The following is a 22728-nucleotide window of genomic DNA, read 5'->3' on the forward strand; positions in this document are numbered from 1 at the left end:
GCTTTTCACTTATACCTCAGTACACGTGACAATAAACTGAACTAAGATCTTAAAAGCATAGATAAAGTACAATCATTTTAGACTCGTAAATATTATACATGAAATATCTTGCATATTTGGATGTGAAAACATTACACTGGCTCAGCTGCAATTTTCGATAGAAATGATTTGAGATGTTGTCAAAATCATTATTTACCTTTGCAGAATATAAATGCATTTCATACATGTATAACGGGATAACAGTCCTCAATTTGAACTTGTTTTGATCAATTAAATTTTAGAATTGCATTTGCATGATGTTATGTCTTTGGGTCATTTTCATCACTCAACAGTCTCTGCCTGGAACGTCACCCATTCCTTCTCTCCAGAGATGCTGCCTGACCTGCTGAGTTACTCCAGCATTTTGGTATAAACCGGCAATTCCTTCCTGTACACAGGGGGTTCAGCACAGCTGTGGCTCCTTATTTCAGTTGAAGCCAGATGTTAAAATGTTTTAGTGTAAGTTCTATGCAATAGGAAATGGGGGACAAAGGTAATGTTTGCTTACTGGTATTTAAATTAATTACTGCCATTGTATGTGCCTTCTATTTTGGGAGTACTCTAATAACAAACATGTGAAGAAGGGGATCCAAGGATATAATTGGCTTTAACCAACATGTGGTCTTTGGCATTTTTGCAGCCTAACATTGCATTGGAATAAGTGACTAATTAGGAGCTGGGAGGTGGACAAAAATGCTGGAGAAACTCAGCGGGTGAGGCAGCATCTATGGAGCGAAGGAATAGGTGACGTTTCGGGTCGAGACGCTGAGTTTCTCCAGCATTCACCCGCTGAGTTTCTCCAGCATTTTTGTCTACCTTCGATTTTTCCAGCACCTGCAGTTCTTTCTTAAACATTAATTAGGAGCTGGGTATTTTCAATGGACTGTCATGATCATGATGGCCAACTTTATCGTGGGTCCAGGGGAAGACATTGTATGCAGGAGTAGCTCAGCAAGTCAGGCTATATCTCAGGAGAACATGGATAGGTGGCGTTTCAGGTCGGGACCTTTCTTCAGACCAGGGATCCAGATTTTGGGCTGCTTGTCTGGTGATTTAACCACTCCTTTGGAAGATATACAAAATGCTGGAGTAACTCAGCAGGATAGGCAGCATCTTATGGATAGGAGGAATGGATGGCATTTCGGGTTGACACCCTTCTTCTGAATGAGTCGGGAGACGTACAGATATGGGAAGAGTAAGGTGTGGAAATGAATGAGCAAAGGGGATGAAGATCAAGGAAAATGTAGAATGGATCATTGTTAGCTGAGGGGAAGGTGACAACTAGGAGACCAGTGTGAGCGCTTCACCTATGATGGGAGAGGGGAAAACCCGTTCGCTAAAGAATGAGGTCATCTCAGATGTCCTGGGATGGAACATCTCATCTTTGCGCAGCTGCAGCATAGATGGAGGAATTGAGATATCTTGGCCATTCTCCTCATCTCAATCTTAGAACATGTATTTCTTGAAACTTTACTTTCTACAAAATTGATATTTTCTACCTTTCCAGTGATGCTTATGAATCATTGATGCATTAGTTTAGTTCATTATCCCCATGTGTACTGAGCTGAGATCCAGTGAAAAGCTTGTCCATACCATCCAATCAAATCACATTATACTTGAGTACTGTCGTACACAAGAGTGAAATGTTTGTAAGTAGATCAATCATCTTTTGGGACAACAGTTGTCACGTTCCGGAGCCATCTTGCAACATTCCAGTCTCAATGTTCGTTATAGACAAAAGTGCTGGAGAAACTCAGCGGGTGCAGCAGCATCTATGGAGCGAAGGAAATAGGCAACGTTTCGGGACGAAACGTTTAATCACATTAACTATTCAAATATCAAACTCTGCCGTTCAATCATGGCTGATGTATCTCTCCCACCTAATCTCATTCTCCTCCCCATCAACCATGATACCCATGCAAATCAAGAATCGGTCAATTTCCACCTTAAAAATATCAATTGACTTGGCCTCCACAGCCTTCTGTGGCAAAAGGGTCCTTTTATTTTGAGGCTATGGCTACTGGTCCTGGACTCTCCCTCTAGTGGAAACATCCGTTTCACATCTACTCTATCCAAGACTTTCACTATTCGATGTTATTGATGTTGATATTATTCATGTATAGCAAAGTGTGGAGTCATGCATATTGGTAGTAGGAATAAAGGCGTAGACTATTTTCCAGAAATCAGAGATGCAAAGGGACTTGGGAGTGCTGGTGCTGGAATCCTATAAGGTTAAACTGCAAGTTGTATATCGGCAAGAAGAAGGCAAACGCAATGCTAGCATTTATTTCAAGAGGACTAGAATACAAAAACAGGGATGTAATGCTGGTAAGGCTGCATTTGGAATATTGTGAGCTGTTTTGGGCACCATATCTGAAGAAGGATGTGCTGGCTCTGGAGAGGGTCCAGAGGAGGTTTACAAGAAAGATCCCAGGAATGAGTAGGTTCACATAAGATGAGCGTTTGACAGCACTAGGCCTATACTCGCTGGAGTTTAGAAGAATGAGTGGATGTCTTATTGAAACGTACAGAATAGTGAAAGGCTTGGAAAGAGTGGATGTGGAGAGGATGTTTCCACTAGTTGGAGAGACTAGGACTAGAGGTCATAGCCTCAGAATTAAAGGGCTTTCTATTAGGAAGGAGAATGGGATGAATGTCTTTAGTCAGAGGGTTGTGAATCTGTGAAATTATTTGCCACAGAAGGCTGTGGAGGCCACGTTAGTGGATATTTTTAAAGCGGAGATAGATAGATTCTTGATCAGTACAGAGGTTCTGGGGAGAAGGCAGGAGAATGGGGTTAGGAGGGAGGGATAGATGTTTTATGTTGGAGTAGACTTGATGGGCCAAATGGCCTAATTCAGCTCCTATTACTTATGATCTTATCTTATGACCAGCATTGTTTGTTACTTCTTTATTAAGGTGTCATCTGAAGCTAATTAGCGTTTTTCTGATTTGGCATTTTTTGACCATCATTAATTTGCCTTTGGGGAACTTTACAGTATAAGGATAATTATTTGTATTAGATGGGGCCCAACCCAGGCAACTATTTGCGTGCTAGCCACAGAAGCAGATCTACAAACACATATTACAATCGCGCCACACTCTTAAAGCTCTACTCCCACAACATTTCTTACTATAACTATGATTTTCTTAAACCCCTCTCAAATCTGGCCCTTATCATGTATCTATACACTGTAAATGGCCTGATTGTAATCATGTCTTGTCTTTCTGCTGACTGGTTAGCATGCAACAGAAGCTTTTCACTGTACCTCCGCACGTGATAATAAACTAAACTGAACTAAATAAACTACACTGAGAGATCCAAGCTTATTGCTTTGATGATTGAGTGGGTTCTAATTGTATAGATATCCCAAATTGTGGCAGACTTGCAGCTGCTAAATGGAATGCACTTTGGAACTTTTTTGTTCCACATATTTATATTCAAGTACATCTAAAGGAGATATATAAATTTGCAGCTATAATGAATTAGCTGTGAATGAAGTGGTGGACCTGTATGTGTGTGTGTGTACACAGCATTCTAATCCATTATCACAACATGGACCTTAAATTGTTTGGGACTCATCCAAATGTAAACCTGGTCTCGACTTGATTCTTCATCTAATTCTTCTTCAGCTTCTAATTGGAATGCACTTTGGAACAAATTTCTTCTAAAGAAAATATGTTAAACAAATTAGCAGCTTTAATGAATTAGCCATGAATTAAGTGGTAAGTTGGACTTCAGCACTTAAGTAGTGTTTGCACAGCTTTGTAATCCATTATCACCACATCAATTTGAAATTGTTTGTGCCTCCTCTAAATGTAAACCTGGCCTCGACTTGAAAATTACATTCTTCTTCTACCCTGGGTTAGAAAGTATTAACTTTTCCTTTGTTTAAGAAGGAACTGCAGATGCTGGAAAATCGAAGGTAGACAAAAATGCTGGAGAAACTCAGCGGGTGAGGCAGCATCTATGGAGCGAAGGAAATAGGCAATGTTTTGGGTCGAGACCCATTTCCTTCGCTCCATAGATGCTGCTTCACCCGCTGAGTTTCTCCAGCATTTATGTCTACCTTTAACATTTCCTTACCTTGCTTCCCATGACTCCCATATGTAGCATGTCCATTTATGTCCAAATATGTCCATACAATATTTGACATTTCCTTTGGTGATGTTGCATTCTTCTATTGAAGTGAACTACATCCACTATAAAAATGACTAACTGGAGTTTTATTCTTGGGTTGGATATGTATGACGTTTCTTGTCGTAAGGGTTGAAGAGTGGATAGAGAAAAACAATTGGATTTTAAAAAAAAATGAGATCAACATTTTTGTGTTGACCTGAGCTAATATAGAGGCACAGAAAGAGGGTTGGCTTGCAGAAAGAAGCAGCTGGGGAACCTTTTAAAAAAATTCTGAAGAAGGGTCTCGACCCCAAACGTCACCCATTCCCTCTCTCCAGTGATGTTGCCTGTCCCGCTGAGTTACTCCAGCTTTGTGTCTATCTTCATTGTTTTCCAAGTTGGCAACCTGCAACCGTGAGGTGTTACTGGAATCTATGTTGAGAATGAAGCTGTATATGTTCAGGGTTTCATGGAGAGAAGCAAATATATGTTGGCATTATTTGCGGATGACTTGAAATGAGGTTGGAAGGTCAATGAGGGAGGAACCAAACAACAAGATATTGATGGTTAAGTGAGTGGGCAAAACATTGGCAAATTTACTATAAACGTGGGAGGATGTTGACCACTACAGAAAGACGAATAAAAGGTCAGTCTTTAAGTGGAGGAAATCTGCAGCACATAAGATAAGTGATACAATCAATCACAATCAGTTTTATTCGTCACTTGCACATAAAGTGCAAGTGAAATGAATTTGCCAGCAGCGGTACAATGAAAAACAACACACAAAAACACAATAACAAAATTAACATAAACATCCACCACAGCATTCATCACTGTAGTGGAAGGCACAAGATTTGGCCAGTCCTCCTCCATTTTCCCCCATGGTCGAGACCTCAACCCTCCGCAGTCGCCACTGCGGGCGTCCAGATGAGTAGACAAGGTAAAGTCCAGGTAAATCCTGAAACTATGCCTCTCCACCGGAGACCGCAGCTTCAGGTTGGTGTAGGCCGGCGGTCGAAGATCTAAAGTCCCCGCCGCGCTGCAGCCGGAAGCACCACAGACCGCAGGGCCGGCGGTCAGAGCTCTCCTCCAGGGGTCCCCGGCGAGGGACCCCGCTCCTGAAGGTAGGTCCACGCCGCGCCCGCGGATAGAAGTAGGCCACGGGCCGGCGGTCGGAGCTCTTCTCCTCAACGAGGGATCCCAGGACGCTGCCAGCTGGAGCTCTGCGGACCCCGGCTTCAGGCTACCGCAGGCCAGCGAATGGAGCACTCCCCTCCAGTGAGGACTCACCCGCTCCGTGGCGAGAGTCCACGCTGCGCCCGCAGCTGAAGCCCTGGGTATGGATATAGAACAGTTAATAACAAAGGTAAATGGAATGCTGGTCTTTCAGGGTATTGGGGTATAAAGTTAGGAAAGTCTTATAGCAACTGAACACGGTGCCAGTAAAATCACATTGAGAGATTTACTCACCTAATTATTGAAAAGGTGCTTGATTTCACCTCATTGTCTTTTATTAAGGAAAGTTAACCGTGTTAACTCGTGAGAATAAATATGTCAACTACTTTGGGAAGGGTAAATGCTGAGAGAATGATTTCTCTCATGGAAGAGCCCAGAACCAGATTATATTGTTTCAAAATAAAACCATTAAAACTGACATGAGAAATAATTTATTTTCCGGCTTGTGTGTCATGTGGCTCCTTGCCACGGAGTCGACCTTTGTGAATACTTAAAGTAAAGTGATTTCTAATTGAACGGTTAACCAAGGATTGTGCGAAAGGGCATAATGAAGGACTGTCAGATCTGCCGTGATTCTATTGTGCAATGGAGTAAACATAGGGGGGTGAACAGTGTACCAAAATCCTGCTGATGGTTATGAATACATGCATTTCACAGGTTTGGCTTTGGCACTGCTTGTCAACATTGAACAAGGAAATGTTGCACCCATATGGTTTTCAGTTTGCCAGTTGCATTTTCAGGCTATTGTGTTGCTTTCATCTTTTCAAACCCATAAGACAGGGTGTCAGCAACGTACGGCCCCTGGGCCGAATGCGGCCCACAAACCGAAATCATCCGGCCCGCAGGCGGATTTTTTCCCCCGTAATCATCCGGCCCGCCGAGCGCCGGCTGTACCGCATTCTGCGCAAAGCCTCCGGCACGGCCGCGCACCTTCTGTGATCATGTGATTTGATGCCCGCGTTCAAGGGCGGGATCCATGTGTACACGTGATAGATGTGGCCCGCCATCCACTCACAGACATGAGTCCTGGCCCCTATGCACAACAAGGTTGCCGACCCCTGCCATAAGATCTGTAGAAACTTGCATTTAGATTCTGGAAACTAAGTTACGGGCCTGTCCCACTTAGGTGACTATTTAGGCGACTGCAGGAGACTATGCAGTTGCCACATGTTTGCGGGTGGTTGCCGGGGAGTCGCCTTCATGGTCGTGAGGAGTTCTCGCATTCTGGGAACTAGTCGCAGCCTCATTATGGTCGCTGCAAATTTTTCAGCATGTTGAAAATTAGCGGCGACTAGAATGAAGCCGCCATGGAGAGTAGCGAGAATTCTCGAGCGGTAGGTGAGTCGCCAGGAGGTCGAAGGTTCTCGGAGGTTCTCGTAGGTTGTAGCCGGTGCTGACTGGTGAATTTTATTGACTCATTGGGGGGAAAAAAGAGGTATGCAGTTGTTTTCAGAACCAAGGATAACCGACCGATAATGTTAATGTCCGCCGAGCTTCACAGCCGTGTATCTCTGGCTTCTTAAAGGTTGTCTCCACTCCTTCTCACCCCCCCCCCCTCTTTTAAAGGACTTACCGTACACTGTGCTTTAGCTGGCTTTTTACAGCGCGGTGTGTATCTGTATCACCTTGGCTTTGCACCGTGTGAATATTTTAGACCGGGCAAGTGGGGGGAGCGCTGTCTACAAAATTCACATTGGCTAGTGAAGGAAGCGTGTGTGTGTGTCCGAAACGTCACCCAGTTTCTTCTAATGGATTACCCCCGCACAATTTAAGCATGCAATAGTCTTCACCCTACCATATTTACCCAACCAGAAGCAATTAAATTTAATGTAACTCTTTTTCCCCAAGAACCCTTTTGTGTCTGTGTGTGTGTGTGTGTGTGTGTGTGTGTGTGTGTGTGTGTGTGTGTGTGTCTCTCTCTCTCTCTCTCTCTCTCTTTTTTCTTAAAATAATCTTGAAGAACTTGGACTGAAGATGCACATTCTAGTGATTGAATACAGTTTTTGTTTCCAAAGATTTCTGTGGAGTTCATTGGTTTTTCCTCCAATCTATGGAAATCCCAAAAGATGCACGAGGATAACGCTGAATTCCTGCAACTCTGATTCTTAATCACCATTTTGTGCTTCGAATCTATATAATTGTATGTTTTCATTAGCACAGAAAATTATCACAATTTCATTCAATGACACACAAATCAATTACAATATTTAATGTTGCCTTTAATATTTAATGTTTTCTCTATGTTAGAAGTTGGGGAATTAAAATTGGGCAGAGTGGGAACAGAAGTGCTTGTTTTTAGACGGCACTTTAAGCTGAAAAAGCTGCGTAAAACAAAGCAATAATTAGTTAAATGATTGGTTGAGCACTGCATTATTATTGCTCTGTGCAGATGTTTCACTCTGGTGCTATTTAGAGACGTGGGTTTGATCCTGACTATGGATCAAACTGTATGAAGTTTGTACATTCTCCCCGTGATCCATGTCGATGTTCAAGAGATCTTCAGATTCCTCCTACACTCCAAAGACGTACAGGTTTGGAGGTTCATCGGCATTGGTATAGAATGTAAATTGTCCCTATTGTAGGATAGTGTTAATGTGTGGAGATCGCTGGCCGCAGCAGACTTGGTGGACCGAAAGGTTTGTTTCCGCGCTGTATGTCTAAACTAAAGAATGCAAGGTTCTTGTTGAATAATATATTTCTCAACAATCTGATGGATTTGTCCTGACTACTGCCATTACTCCTGCATCCAGTATCTTCATTTTACTTGATAACTCTCTCATTGATTAGGTCATCCACTCCATTATATGGAGAGAAGGAATATGCGACGTTTCAGGTTGAGACCCTCCTTCAGATTGAAGAATCTTCAGACCCTTCCATCAGTCTGGAGAAGGGTCTCGACCCGAAATATCGTCTATTTCTTCTCTCCATAGATGCTGCCTCACCCGCTGAGTTTCTCCAGCATTTTTGTCTACCTTTGATTTTTCCAGCATCTGCAGTTCTTTCTTAAACAACCCATTATAGATTGCATTTTGGATGGATCTGGAATTAACTGCATGTTCAGTTAACTGTTAGTGAGACTTGGTGCCCAAGCCGTGTACCTTTCTTGATGCAGAAGCACCTGAATAGTTATCTAGCAAAGATAACTAGATAGCAGATGGGAGTAACAGCTTGTATAGCTCCATCTGTCCAATTTACAAATCCAGAGGCTAGTTCCTCTCTATTCCTATCACAGGTTGGGTGGAAAATAGACCTATTGCTGGAGTAACTTAGTGGGCCAGGCAGCATCGATGGAGAGCATGGATAGGAGACGTTTTGAGTCTAGACGCGTGTTCTCCAGATATGCTGCCTGACTCATTGAGTTAATCCAACAATTTATTTTTTGTAAACCTGCACTTACTGTTCCACGTTTCCACAGCTTGGGTGAGACCATTAAGTGCGGCGTAAACTAAAAATTCAATTTGGACCTGGTTGTTATTAAGGACTTGATTAAATTTTGTTTTGTGCTTATTTGGACAAATTCAAAGAGAATGCACATTTGTGCGAAAGTTAGTCCACGGGAGTACACATACAATTGCTGGTTGGTCTCCATGGATGAGACTTTGTATTCATATTGCTTCATAAGAGGCTGCCCTGATTGCAGTTTTACTGTTGCAGACATTGTAAACCATATGTTTTTTTTAATTGAAGCATTTACGATCTGTACTTGGCCCAATTATGAAAATATGGTTTCTGAATTAGTTGCAGGAGTCATCGGAATCACATAAAACTAATCCTGGTTCAGAAAGTTCCTTCTTGCCACACCACCGAGACCAATATATTTGTATTGTTGCGGTTAGGAAATTGGCTAATTTGGAGTCTCACACCATAGAAACAAACCTTTAGACAATAGGTGCAGGAGTAGGCCCGTTCGGCCCTTCGAGCGAGAACCGCCATTCACTGTGATCATGACTGATCATCCAAAATCAGTACCCCATTCCTGGAAGGGTTTCGGCCTGAAACGTTGCCTATTTCCTTCGCTCCATAGATGCTGCTGCACCCGCTGAGTTTCTCCAGCATTTTTGTGTACCTTCGATTTTCCAGCATCTGCAGTTCTTTCTTAAACGCTTCTCCCCATGTCCCTTAACTCCGCTATCTTTAAGAGCTCTATCTAACTCTTTCTTGAAAGCATCCGGAGAATTGGCCTCCACTGCCTTCTGAGGCAGAAAATTCCACAGTCTCACAACTCTCTGTGTGAAAAAGCTTTCCCTCATCTCCTTTCTAAATGGCCCACCCCTTATTCTTAAACTGTGGCCCCTAGTCCTGGACTCCCCCAACATGTTTCCTGCCTCTAGCGTGTCCAATCCCTTAATAATCTTATCTTTCAATAAGATACCCTCTCATCCTTCTAAACTCCGGAGTATATAAGCCCAGTCACCCCATTCTATCAACATATGACAGTCCTGCCATCCCAGGAATTAACCAGGTGAACCTACGCTGCATTCCCTCAGGCCCACTGTTTCCTTGCAAGCCTATCTATATTAATCCAATTTCCAGGACTTGTCCTGTAGCCTCTACCTTGTGGTGTTTCAGGTGCACATCTAAAACCATGTGATTGTGACTATCGATCTTCACCGCCCTCTATCAATGTTTCCTTTAGTGATTTCTTTGTGCATTGTTGGCTAGATTTTGTCTTCATCCCTTCATCCCTCCCTTCAAGTTTACACGTAACATCTTGTGAGAAAATGCATGATTCCACTTAAACACTGAAGCTTCTCATGTCCATCTAGCGGACACCTGTTTAATATCCTTCAGTATTTTTAATTGTCCTACATTTTCCGTGTGAAGTACTGGATGAGCAGAAATTCCTCTAAAATATAGGATACCCATCATGTGCAAGTCCTCAAATTCTAGCTGCATGTGCATCAAACAAAGGTTTGCATCTTCCGACCAATGCAGGGAGAGAGGCAAGAACAGAGATGGAAGAACTGAAATACAATGCAAAAGCAGAAAGTGGGTAAATTAGAGGCAAGAGAGGGGGCAGATGGGGTCATTACAAATTGATGGTAAAATGATCATAAAATGACAAAAAAGGCAAGCCTAAACGCTTCGCAGATAAATACACAGAGGATAAGCATAAGGTAGAAGGTAGACAAAATGCTGGAGAAATTCAGCGGGTGAGGCAGCATCTATGGAGGGAAGGAATAGGCGACCTTTCGGGTCAAGACCGTTCTTCAGACTGATGTTGGGGGGGGGGGCGGTTTTTTCCTGCCCCCTCCCCCCTTCCCGACATCAGTCTGAAGAAGGGTCTCAACCCGAAACTTCGCCTATTCCTTCTCTCCATAGATGCTGCCTCACCCGCTGAGTTTCTCCAGCATTTTTTTTTGTGTCTACCTTTGATTTTTCCCGCATCTGCAGCTCTTTCTTCAGCATAAGGAGGTAATGGGTGTGATCTAATAATGGTAATGGCGATACCTGATTGCAATGGGAGTAAGGGGCCTGTCCCACCAGCACAGTGCCGCAGTGGTAGAGTTGCTGCCTTACAGTGCCATAGACCCTGGTTCGATTCCGACTACAGGTGCTGTCTGCACGGAATCTGTGCGTTTTCCCTGTGACCGCGTTGGTTTTCTCCGATATCTTCAGTTCTCTCACACACCAGAAATGTACAGGTTTGTAGGTTAATTGGCTTGGTATAAATGTAAAAATTGTCCCTAGTGTGTGCAGGATAGTGTTAATGTGCGGGGATCGCTGGTTGGCACAGACTGTATCTCTAAACTAAACTAAAGAATCTCTGATAAAATAGCGATCATAGCACTAGTAGAATTCTGTATTCCATTTAAGAGAGAAACTTAACTCAGAACTACGACCTTTAGTTTAGTGGAATGAATAGACAATAGGTGCAGGAGTAGGCCATCCGGCCCTTCGAGCCAGCACCGCCATTCAATGTGATCATGGCTGATCATCCCCAATCAGTACCCCGTTCCTGCCTTCTCCCCATATCCCATGATTCCGCTATTTTTAAGAGCCCTATCTAGCTCTCTCTTGAAAGCATTCAGAGAACCGGCCTCCACCACCCTCTGAGGCAGAGAATTTCACAGACTCACAACTCTCTGTGAGAAAAAGTGTTTCCTCATCTCCGTTCTAAATGGCTTACTCCTTATTCTTAAACTGTGGCCCCTGGTTCTGGACTCCCCCAACATCGGGAACATGTTTCCTGCCTCTAGCGTGTCCAAACCCTTAACAATCTTTTATTTCAATGAGATCTCCTCTCATCCTTCTAAACTCCAGAGTGTACAAGCCCAGCTGCTCCACTCTCTCAGCATATGACAGTCCCACCATCCCGGGAATTAACCTTGTAAACCTACGCTGCATTCCCTCAATAGCAAGAATGTCTTTCCTCAAATTAAGGGCCCAAAACTGCACACAATACTCCAGGTGTGGTCTCACTTGGGCTCTGTACAACTGCAGAAGCTTTGCAGACTCTTTGCTCCTATATTCGATTCCTCTTGTTATAAAGGCCAACATGCCATTCACTTTCTTCACTGCCTGCTGTACCTACAATAGACCAAAGTGGAATGGACAATGTATTAGCAGGACAGATGGAGATTCTTGGGAGCAATGAACCACTATGGCCAACAAATGGATTACAGGTGAGGCCTTAATTTGAAAGAGAATTCATTAGGAGGTGAAAGGAAAAAACTCCAGAATAGAGCCTAGGAGCCCAAAAAATGCGATGGAAAATAAGCTGAGGACAAACCAGTAATGTCTATAAAAATAGACAAAGAAGTAGGTAAAAAAACATGGAGCCCTTAAAAGAATTAGCGTGTGTAAATAATTATGGGGAACGAGAAAACAGCCTGGCAGATTAGATGGATATTTTGAATTTACCTTTTCAGTAGAAGAATCTATGAACATCCAAGTAATACTGAAAAATGTTGGAGAGGAATTGAATAATTGTCTTGGTAAAATTGTAAAATAGTGTTACTGTGCGGGGACCGTTGGTCGGTGCGGACTCGTTGGGTCAAAGGGTCTGTTTCCACGCTGTATCTCTAAAGTAAACTGTGGACTTTGGAAGGGGTGGGATAGATACCCACAATCCCGTCTATATCAACGGAACGATGGTGGAAAGGGTAAAAAACTTCAAATTCCTGGGCGTGCATATTTCCAAAGATCTTTCCTGGTCCCAGAACACTGATGCAATTATAAAGAAGGCACATCAGCGCCTCTACTTCCTGAGACGATTACAGAGAGTCAGTATGTCAAGGAGGGCTCTCTCGAACTTCTACTGGTGTACAGTAGAGAGCATACTGACCGGTTGCATCGTGGCTTGGTTCGGCAACTTGAACGTTCAGGAGCGGAAAAGAATGCAGAAAGTTGTGACCACTGCCCATTCCATCATCGGCTCTGACCTCCCCACCATCGAAGGGATCTATTGCAGTCGCTGCCTCAGAGGCTGCCAACATCATCAAAGACCCACACCATCCTGGTCACACACTCATCTCTCCATTGCCATCGGGAAGAAGATACAGGAGCTTGAAATCTGGAACATCCAGGTTCCGGAACGGCTTCTTCCCCACAGCCATCAGACATGACATCAAACAAGCTCTGAACCGTAACAGTCTATTATTACTATTGCACTTTATCTGTTTATTTATTGTGTATATGGTCTATAGTCTATAGACACATTGAACTTTTATCTGCCATTCTGTATTATGTTTACATATTCTATTGTGTTGCAGTAAGCAAGAATTTCATTGTCCTATCTTGGACACATGGCAATAAAACTTTCTTGACAACCTGCCAGCAGGCCAGACTTGTATGAGAAGGATAACAGAAACCGATACTTGAGGCTAAATGGCCTCCGCCTTGTTCCTGCTTGTGGTCTAGTCTCCAGTGCTCGAGTAATGGGTTTTGCCTTCACCTGACTGGCTAGCAAAATCTAAAATTCTTTATATCACTGCCTCTCTACCTCTCCATCCATATTAAAATCTACCTCTAATTATGCTTTAGGTCAACCATTTCGAGCAACCACTGCTGATTTTCAGCTTGATTAGATGACCTCGCCTCTGAAGATTTTGCAGATTTTACGATGTTACATTTTTTTATATTTGTCAGTAAATGCTTGTTCATGCTGGGGCCCTCCAACTATTCTTTGGAATAGAGTGGTTATTGTGTTAGTTCATAAGGTCATAAGTGATACGAGTAGAATTAGTCCACTCGGCCCATCAAGTCTACTCCGCCATTCAATCATGGCTGATCTATCTCTCCCCCTCGACCCCATTCTCCTGCCTTCTCCCCATAACCCCTGGCACCAGCACTAATCAAGAATCTATCTATCTCTGCCTTAAAAATATCAATTAACCTGCCTCCACAGCCTTCTGTGGCAAAGAATGTTGTTAGTTAATCAACATTATTAATGTTTTCCTTGAAGGTAAGGAATTTTTGCACAAATGATGAAACAAAAATTAAATTAAATGTCTCATGTTGTTTGTCTTCTTGTGTAGGCTTGGATGATTACTTGCAGTGCTACATTCACAGCTTTGAACGCGAGAAAATAAATGGTGAGCAACTTCTCCAGATTACCCATCAGGATCTTGAAGAATTAGGAGTTACACGTATTGGTCACCAGGAACTAATCCTGGAGGCTGTGGATCTGCTTTGTGCTTTGGTAAGTTAAACATTTTTTTTTTCCCAGAAAATTTTAATGATTGTGCAGTACATTAGTTTGATCGTTGTCTAACCAATAAAGACCCCCAAGCTACAAAGTGATCATGACTTTATCTAAACAGACTTAAGAATATTATAGAAGTTTAGTTTAGAGATGCAGCATAGAAACAGGCCCTTCGGACCACCAAGTCTGCACTAACCAGCGATCCCCGCACACTTGCACCATCGTTTTACATTTGTACCAGGCCAATTAACCAACAAACCCGCACATCTTTGCAGTGTGGGAGAAAACCATAAATTCCTGAGAAAACCCACACAGGTCACGGGGAGAACATACATACAAACACTGCACAGTCAAGCACCCGTGGCCGGGATTGAACCCGGGTCTCTGGCGCTGTAAGGCAGTAGCTCTTCTGCTACACCACCGATGCAAGAGTAACGGTTGCTTAAAATGTACACGAGTGGGAAACTTTTCTTTTGGCATGAGTCACTTCATATCCAAATTTAAGTATTCCAGTAAATTTGAAGGGAGTGAACTGAAGTCCAGTTCAGTAAGCGTTTACAAACATTTCCATACTTGTATATAAATGCAGAAGGATAGATTTCACATTTCCCAAATTGGTGAACAATAATTTTGGACTTATCTGCTAAATTGCTTCCTATCCTGATCTCTGCTTAATTTGTATTCTGGTTTGGGGATTTAAAATTGGTAAAAACGTGTAGATTTAGAATCTACTAGACCAAGTGCAGACCCGTTGGGTCTGTTCCCCCCCAACGTGCGGTTGTGGGGGGGGAGGCGGCATGCAGCGTCACACATACTATCTCCACCCCCCCCCCCCCCCCGGCACTCACGCTAATTACCCCCCTTGATATTATATTAATATTATTAATTTGCTCCTTTTACCCCATAACCACCCTATCTACTGATGCATAGCCCCCAACTTGCAGTCACATGCGGGGGGGCGGGGGTAGAGAGTGAGGGCAGAGAGAGAAGGGGCAGAGAGAGAAGGGGCAGAGACAGAGAGAGGGGCAAGAGGGATGGGGGGTGGAGAGGAGGAGAAGAGGGAGGGTGGATGAGGGGGGAAAGGTGGGGGAGGAGAGAGAGAGGGTGAGAGAGGTGGGGAGCGGGGAGGGGGAGGGTGGAGGAAGAGGGTAGGGTGTGGAGGGGAGGGAGGGGGGGAGGAGGGAGGGGGAGAGAGGGTGTGCTGAGAGGGAGGTGAGGGGAGGGGAAGAGGTGGGGAGCAGGGAGGGGGAGGGAGGGAGGGTGGAGGGAAGGGGGTAGGGGTGTGTGGAGGGGAGTGGGTTTAGGGGAGGGGATGCAGGGGAGGAGAGGGGGAAAAAGAGGGGAGGGAGGAGAGGGGGGAGAGAGGAGGGGGGGGTGAAGGGGAGAGGAGGGGAGAGTGGGAAAGGGAGAGAGACAGGGAGAGAGACGGGGAGAGAGAGAAAGAGAGAGGGATAGGGAGAGAGAGAGGTGGGGACAGAGAGGAGGGGGGAGAGAGAGAGAGAGAGAGGGTGCCTTTTTACTTCAACCCAAACAACTATTTGCAGGCAGTGCTTTTTTCCTCAAACTAACCATATTTTCATTTTCAAACCACATTATGGGTACTCACAGCTGTGGAGACATTTGTTCAGTGTTATTCAGAGCTCTGATTGAGGCACACCACTTGCAGAGACTGATTGAGGCACACCACTTGCAGAGACTGATTGAGGCACACCACTTCCTGGTTTTATAGTCCCTTCCCCTCCCTCCAGCAGGGGCAGCAGAGAGAATGGGGAATTTTGTAAAAACATTAATATCTCTGTCATTTTTCATCAACGGGAAAAATCCTCGGCACACATGCGGCTGAGGGGGGCTCTGAGCGAGGTGGCCAAAAATGACGGCCGTAGGTGGCGGCGTTCTCTCGGAAATCGCAGCACAGAAGGCCAAAAGCGGTCAAGAACAGAGATTTAGTAATATAGATATTCCATTGCATTACGCAATCCATTGCTCACCATTTATCAGAGAAAGACCAGGATGGAAAAAATAAAATTTCTGAGGCAATTATTTTGTAGATCAAAAATTAGGTATCATTTCTTCAAGAACTTCAAAAGCTCAATAGGTAACCCACATGGTCACAGGCAGAACGTGGAAACTCCCAAGATCGGGATCAAACCCGGGTCTCTGGCGCTATGAGGCAGCAGCTGTGCTAACTGCGCCATGTGCCAACCAGAGAAGACGATACAAGTTGAAAGGCAACTTGTGTAGAGCATAAATATTGCTCGAGCTGATGGACAAGCAGCTGGGGGTGGAGCAGCGGTAGACCCGCTGCCTCTCAGTATCTGAGATCCGGGTTCAATCCTGACCTCAGCAGCTGTCTGTGTGGAGTTTGTTATGCCCCTGTCTCACTTAGGAAACCTGAATGGAAACCTCTGCAGACTTTGCGCCCCACCCAAGGTTTCCGGGTGGTTCCCAGAGGTTGCAGGTGGTTGCCGGAGATTGCAGGTAGTGGAAGCAGATAGGGAGACTGACAAGAACCTCCGGGAACTGCACAGAAACCTTGGGTGGGGCACAAAGTCTCCAGAGGTTTCTGTTCCGGTTTCCTAAGTGGTACAGGGGCATAACTCTCCCTGCGACTGCGTGGATTTCCTTTGAGTTCTGCAATTTTCTTTCGCATTCCAAAGACGGGAGGCTTTGTGGGTTAATTGGCCTCTGTAAATTGCAGCTAATGGGCCGTGGGATAACTAGTGTGAATGGGTGACCAATGGGGGCGGCGTGGACTCAGTGGGCCGAAGTGCCTGTTTCCATGCTGTATCTCTAAACACATCTAAAGGACAAGTAGTTGGGGGGGCGGGGGTTGGAATGGTGTCCATTATTGCTGGTTGTCCGCTATAACTGAGTAAGGGATTTGCTCCAACCACTCCGTGACGCGATAAGTTGTTTTCAAATATAAAGTTCCTTTTCACAGCTAAAAGTGTGTGTTTGTGTAATAGAATATCATTGCTTGTCTATTTCAATGCCCTCCCACAGTGTAACCAGCAGCCTGAGATCTCCGAGTCAGTGGTGTGTGTTTACTGTGGGGATGTTACATCTGCTGTAACCAAAATCCATTGTAAAGAGGTCTGTGATAACAAGGGTAGACTGCTTTGTTTGACGGCTTCATTTTCACCCGACAAACAGCTAACAAAGGCCTGTTTCCTTTATTGAATATCATTCATTCACCGTTCTTTATCTCTCAACATCACAGTCTATATCTCTCATTTCCCTTATCCCTAACCAGTCTGAAGAAGGGCCTCGACACGAAACGTCATCCATTCTTTCCCTCCAATGATGCTGCCTGTCCCGCTGAGTTACTCCAGCTTTTTATGTCTATCTAAACGGATACTGATGTTGGCAGATAACCTTCTGCAATGATTAGCCTTCTATGGCAGAAAAAAAACTTGAGTCCCAATAAGTGGTTTCTCCTGCAGATAGGCAATTCCTTCCCACATTATTTGTTTCCATGGGGTGATAACCAGTTGACTAGGCTGCACTCTTTTCCTTGTATTAAAGGGGGAAATCGGAAGGTTACTTGTTTTCATTAATGGGCAGATGTAACTGCATTTAAATTCAAATTCAAACTACATTTTAATTGGAACAAAATTCAAAATGTTGTCACTAATTGAAGTTCAATCATGTGCATTAACTTGGAAGTTGAATTGGTCTTGGCTAGCTTTTCAAGCGATCAGAATATTTAGTTTCTAAAATGCAAAGTTACACTATCTTCTAATTACACTAGCTACAATAGTAGCAACATTAGACAGCAAATTCAAGGTTATACGATTCAAATGGTTGCCTAATCTATATTTTATTGCTTTGCTTTTTCATTTGGCAAGAGTAGATTGCTAATGGTATACTAGCGGTTGAATATATTAGCTTTTTTTGGTAAGCTTGTACTTTAGATGCATAGCATGTTGTGGTTGACCTTTTTAATCCTTTGCTATTTAATTTTAAGAAGTTCTGAAAATATATAACTAGATTTTGCCAGGATAATCCTTGATTACCTGAAATTTTACGACCTTGAAATACTTGAAATTTTACGACCTTAAGACTTCACAATGTTCATTCTCCTTAACCTGCTAGCCTCCTCTCCTCTTCCCTGCCGACACACTCTCCAAAGATGTTAATACAATACAATACAATTTATTTGTTATCATTTGAACCTCTTGAGGTTCAAACAAAATGTTGTTTCTGCAGTCATACACACAAGTAAAAAGAACCAAGACACAACACAATTTACACAAACATCTCCTCCTCACTGTGATGGAAGGCAAAGTCCTATCTCTCCCCTGCACTCCTCGTTCTCCTCCCGATGTCAGAGTCAAAGCCCCCGGCGGGCGATGGTAAGTGTCCCGCGGCCATTAAAGCCACGCCGGGCGATGCAAGGCCGCGCTCCGGGTCTTGGTGTTGGAGCCCCCGACGGGCGATGGTAATTGTCCCACGGTCGTTAAAGCCGCGCCGGGCGATGTAAGGCCCTGCTCCAGATACTCTTCAACCCCGCAACTCGCGCGGGAAAGTCGCCGTTGCGGAAGCCCCGAAAAGCGGTCTCCCACCAGGGACCCGCGGTCTCCCGTGTCACTGTGCACCAGACCTGCGGTTGGAGCCTCCGAACCTCCAGGGTCGGGCCTCAGCAGCGCGCCACCACCGCTCCTCCCGCTCCGAACTCGGCCAGCTCCGCGATGGTGGGTAAGTCCACAGGCTCCACGACTGGAGCCCCAGGTCGTTCCGGTTGGAGGCCGCCCACGGTGCTAGGCCCCAACGACAACGGAGAGCCAACAGAGAAACGGTCGGGTTCCCCGTGCAGGGAAAATTTAAAAAGTTTCCCCCCCCCCACCCACTGCCCCTCACACACATACCCACACACATACTCAGTTTAAAAACCCCCCATTATAACTACATTTAAACGAGACAAAATATTTTTAAAAGACAGACGGACTGCAGAGGCCGCTGCCACGTGAGTCGCGCCGCCCACCCACGGTTAAGTTCGTCAAGTGGGATTATACGGTCGGCACAAATCGGGCTGCGAATGTTTGTAGACAATTTAACTTTGGAATGTATTAGTACCGAGACAAGCCTGGTCTCTAATTAACCACTAAAAGCACAACAGGGAAAGTGGATGATATTCCGATAAGGGGTAACAAGCTTTTTTCTTTCAGTCAGCCATTCTGTATCAATCAATCTGTTTTTATTCATCACATACACAATAAAGTGCAGTGAAATGAATTTGCCAGCAGCGGTACAATGAAAAAAGAACACACAATACACAATAAAAATTTAACACAAACATTGACCACAGCATCCTTCACTGTGGTACAGTCAGTGTTTCCATTGTTTCCCCCGTGGTCCGGGCCATAAACATCCACAACCGCTGCGGGCGACTGGATGTACAGGCCCTCCCCTCAGGACAGTAAGTCCTGAATCGGTGCTTCCCTACCGGAGACCGCGGCTTCAGGATGTTGTAAGCCGCAGGCCGGCGGTCGGAGCTCTTCTCCGGGGATGCCCGGCGAGGGATCCCGCTGCGGGTGTTAAGTCCACGCCTTGCCCGTGGCTAGAAGCTCCGCAGACCGCGGCTTCAGGATGTTATAAGCCTCGGGCCAGCGATCGGAGCACTCCCTTCTGGCGACCCCGGCAAGGGCTCTCCCGCTCCGCGATGAGAAGTCCACGCTGCACCCGCTGCTGGAACTCCTGGCCCAACTCTGGGAAAGGCCGCACCAGTCCATGGTGTTAGGCCACATGGTAAAAGTCACCTCTCCGTGGAGGAGGTGACCGAAAGTGGTTTTCCCCCCCCCCCACCTTACCCCCCACCACACCCCACACAAGACACACCCGGAGACATTAAAGCACACATTTCGACACACAAAAAAACAAAAAAGAAGAAATGACGAACAAGCTGCTGGCAGGGCAGCCGACTCACAGCGTCCCCACCAAACACTGATCATCTATTCTGATGCATCATTAGCTGCTGGACAGAGCAAGGCAAGAACATGTGTTATGGACCAGGAATCTATTGCACCCTTTGCTCTGAAGTCTCCAGTGTTTTCACTCTGCAATTATTCACTCAACCATCAAATGGACTTTGGATCATCAGCTGCTTGGTGTCATTGTAATTTATTTCAGACCATCAGTTGTAGTTTAGTTTAGTTTAGAGATACAGGCCCTTCGGCCCACCAAATCCGTGCCGACCAACGATCCCCGCACATTAACACACTAGAGACAATTTACACTTATACCAAGTATACAAACCCAAGCCAATTAACTGCCAAACCTGTACGTCTTTGGAGTGTGGGAGGAAACAAAAGATCTCGGAGAAAACCCACGTGGTCACAAGGGGAACGTACAAACACCGTGCAGACGGCACCCGTAGTCTGGATCGAACCCGGGTCTCTGGTGCTGTAAGTGCTGTGAGGCAGCATCTCTCCCACTGCGCCCACTGTGCTGCCCGAATAATTGGAGAATTTCCAGTGTGCAAACTGTTTATAGAATTTGAGATTATGACGGAGCAGAACTGTTTGTTTCGTGCTTCCCTGTCCTTTTACCAAGTGTTAAGAATTTATAAGATTTCTCCTAAATTATGTTCTGCGCAAAAAGTAAATCATGTTTTAAAAAAAAACGCTTTCACTGCCAAAGATATCCACCATCTTGTGGATCTGCACAACTAGCCATCTCGGTCATTGGACAAGCAGTCAAGTGATATTTGCAATCCTCCCCAGAGGCTATTCATGTTGTGGAGCATTCTGAGGCTGCAAAAATGTTCAATGTAATAACAAATGCTCTTTTAGTGTTCAGCCCCATGGTCACAATGCAACCCACTAGGGATTGTAAATATTTTTCTTTCCCTCCCCCTCACCCCCCACCCTTCATGTTCAGGGAATTCCAGAAATGATTGTAATCCTTTTTTTTAAAAATACATCCGTGTGCAATTATGTGTGGAAGCTTCCTGAGAGGATAATGCTCAACAGCAAAACACCACTTTTTTGGAACTGACCTTGGAGTTGATGCCGTGCAACAAGTTAAAAGCCAAGGCATGACATGTGGAGGTCATTACTCCAGGAAGCTTGTGGCTTGAACAGTCTAACTGGACAGTAAAATGTGGCTTGGCCTTAAACATTATCACATGACTGCTCGCTGCTTGCAGGAAATTGTGTAGGAAAGATGAACTGGACGCCAGTAATTAAAGCTGTTTAATTAGACAAGAATGTATCTGCAGTGGATGAATTCCTAAATTACGATACGATAGAACTTTATTTATCCCAGGTGGGAAATTTGCTCTGCCAACATAAAAACACAAAATACATGGAACATGAAATTAAAGTGCTGAGTGGAAAGGATTGGGGATGTGCAAAGATTGAGGAGGGGGGCGGTGGGCAGTCTCGGTCTACCTCTCGGAAGGGATGGGGGGGGGGGGGGCAGAGTTGTACGGTTTGATAGCCACAAGGAAGAAGGATGTCCTGTAGCTGATAATCTCCTGATAATCATTGTTTTTGGGGACACAGTAGTGTTGCTGGCTTTTGAATGAGGGAAGCTCTTGCATATTTAACAGCAGGGTGTGGTGAAAACCTGTTCTGCTGTTGAAGATAACTTCAAGGTTGGTGGATAAAATTGCCGCAGGCTCAAGCCCAAGTTTATGTAATTGTGTGTAGACAAAAATGCTGGAGAAACTCAGCGGGTGAGGCAGCATCTATGGAGCGAAGGAAATAGGCAACGTTTTGGGCCAAAACCCTTCTTCAGACTCTTGTGTAATTGTGTGGTGAGTTGTGGGCAATACTGATATTGAAATATAATTTTAATTATTGTTTTTCTATTTTCTGAGAAGCCAATTGGCTGTCGGACAGAGCATTAGTTTAAGCTATATATCGTACCAGTGTGTGAGTCGTTTGGGACCCCAATTTAAAAAAAAAAAGAAGTATTGAAGGTAGTTGAATTAAAAGAAAGTGATTGACACAGAAATACTTGGGGTTGGAATCATCTTTCAGTATCTTTAGTTTGCCTCATGGTTACTTTTATTAGGTTGGGACTATATTTATTTTGCAAGAGAAACTATTTGCCTAGCTTGACAATTCTTTCATGCCATATAGTTTTAAGTTTTGACAGACCCTGTTGGACATTGCGTCAATACTATTGATAGACACACAAAGCTGGAGTTAAGCGGCCTTTTCACGGGGCGAGTTGACGCAAGATGTCACCAGAGTGAAGAGGTCGTGGTCCAGCACGAGTCTCGCACGATATAACGGCAGTAGATAAAGAGTTCCCACGGTACTCGGCATTTCTGTTATTTGTGCGAGTGAACTTGTCCGTTTCCCGAGCTTTCCCGTTAAATCTTGAATGAACATCGTGAACTACACGTGACACAAATGATGTAACTTTTTTTTTCACACACTATATATATCCTCCCTTGGTTGAATTGGCTCATTTGGAGACATATTTTACTGTGTATGTGGGAGACACAGATGGACTGAGCACAGTACCTCGGTCTTACTGTGTGTGGGAGAGGGGGAGAAAGAGACGTACACTCACAGAGGCAGAGTCTCTCAGCCTGTGTAAGAGGGAGGGAGAGAGAGAGAGAGGCACACACAAGGTGGATGTGAAATCTCACCTGCCTGTTTCAGTGACAGACACCCGCCGCCAGTAAATGAAGACACCCCCATCTGTCTCCCCCTCCTCTCCCTCGACTCCC

The 22728-nt window shown here is 44.7% G+C and overlaps 1 protein-coding gene across 2 annotated transcripts in view; it reads left to right on the top strand.

Annotated features, from left to right (window-relative positions):
• cnksr3 (CNKSR family member 3) overlaps positions 1-22728 on the top strand; it is a 99956-nt gene that overhangs the window by 14649 nt on the left and 62579 nt on the right. For both annotated transcript variants that reach the window (XM_033025037.1, XM_033025036.1), the window contains exon 2: positions 13876-14039. In XM_033025037.1, coding sequence (XP_032880928.1) covers positions 13876-14039 — 164 coding nt within the window. The remainder of the gene's footprint in view (positions 1-13875; positions 14040-22728) is intronic.

The sequence above is a fragment of the Amblyraja radiata genome, chromosome 8 (assembly GCF_010909765.2).
Source record: "Amblyraja radiata isolate CabotCenter1 chromosome 8, sAmbRad1.1.pri, whole genome shotgun sequence".
NCBI classification, from domain to species: domain Eukaryota; kingdom Metazoa; phylum Chordata; class Chondrichthyes; order Rajiformes; family Rajidae; genus Amblyraja; species Amblyraja radiata.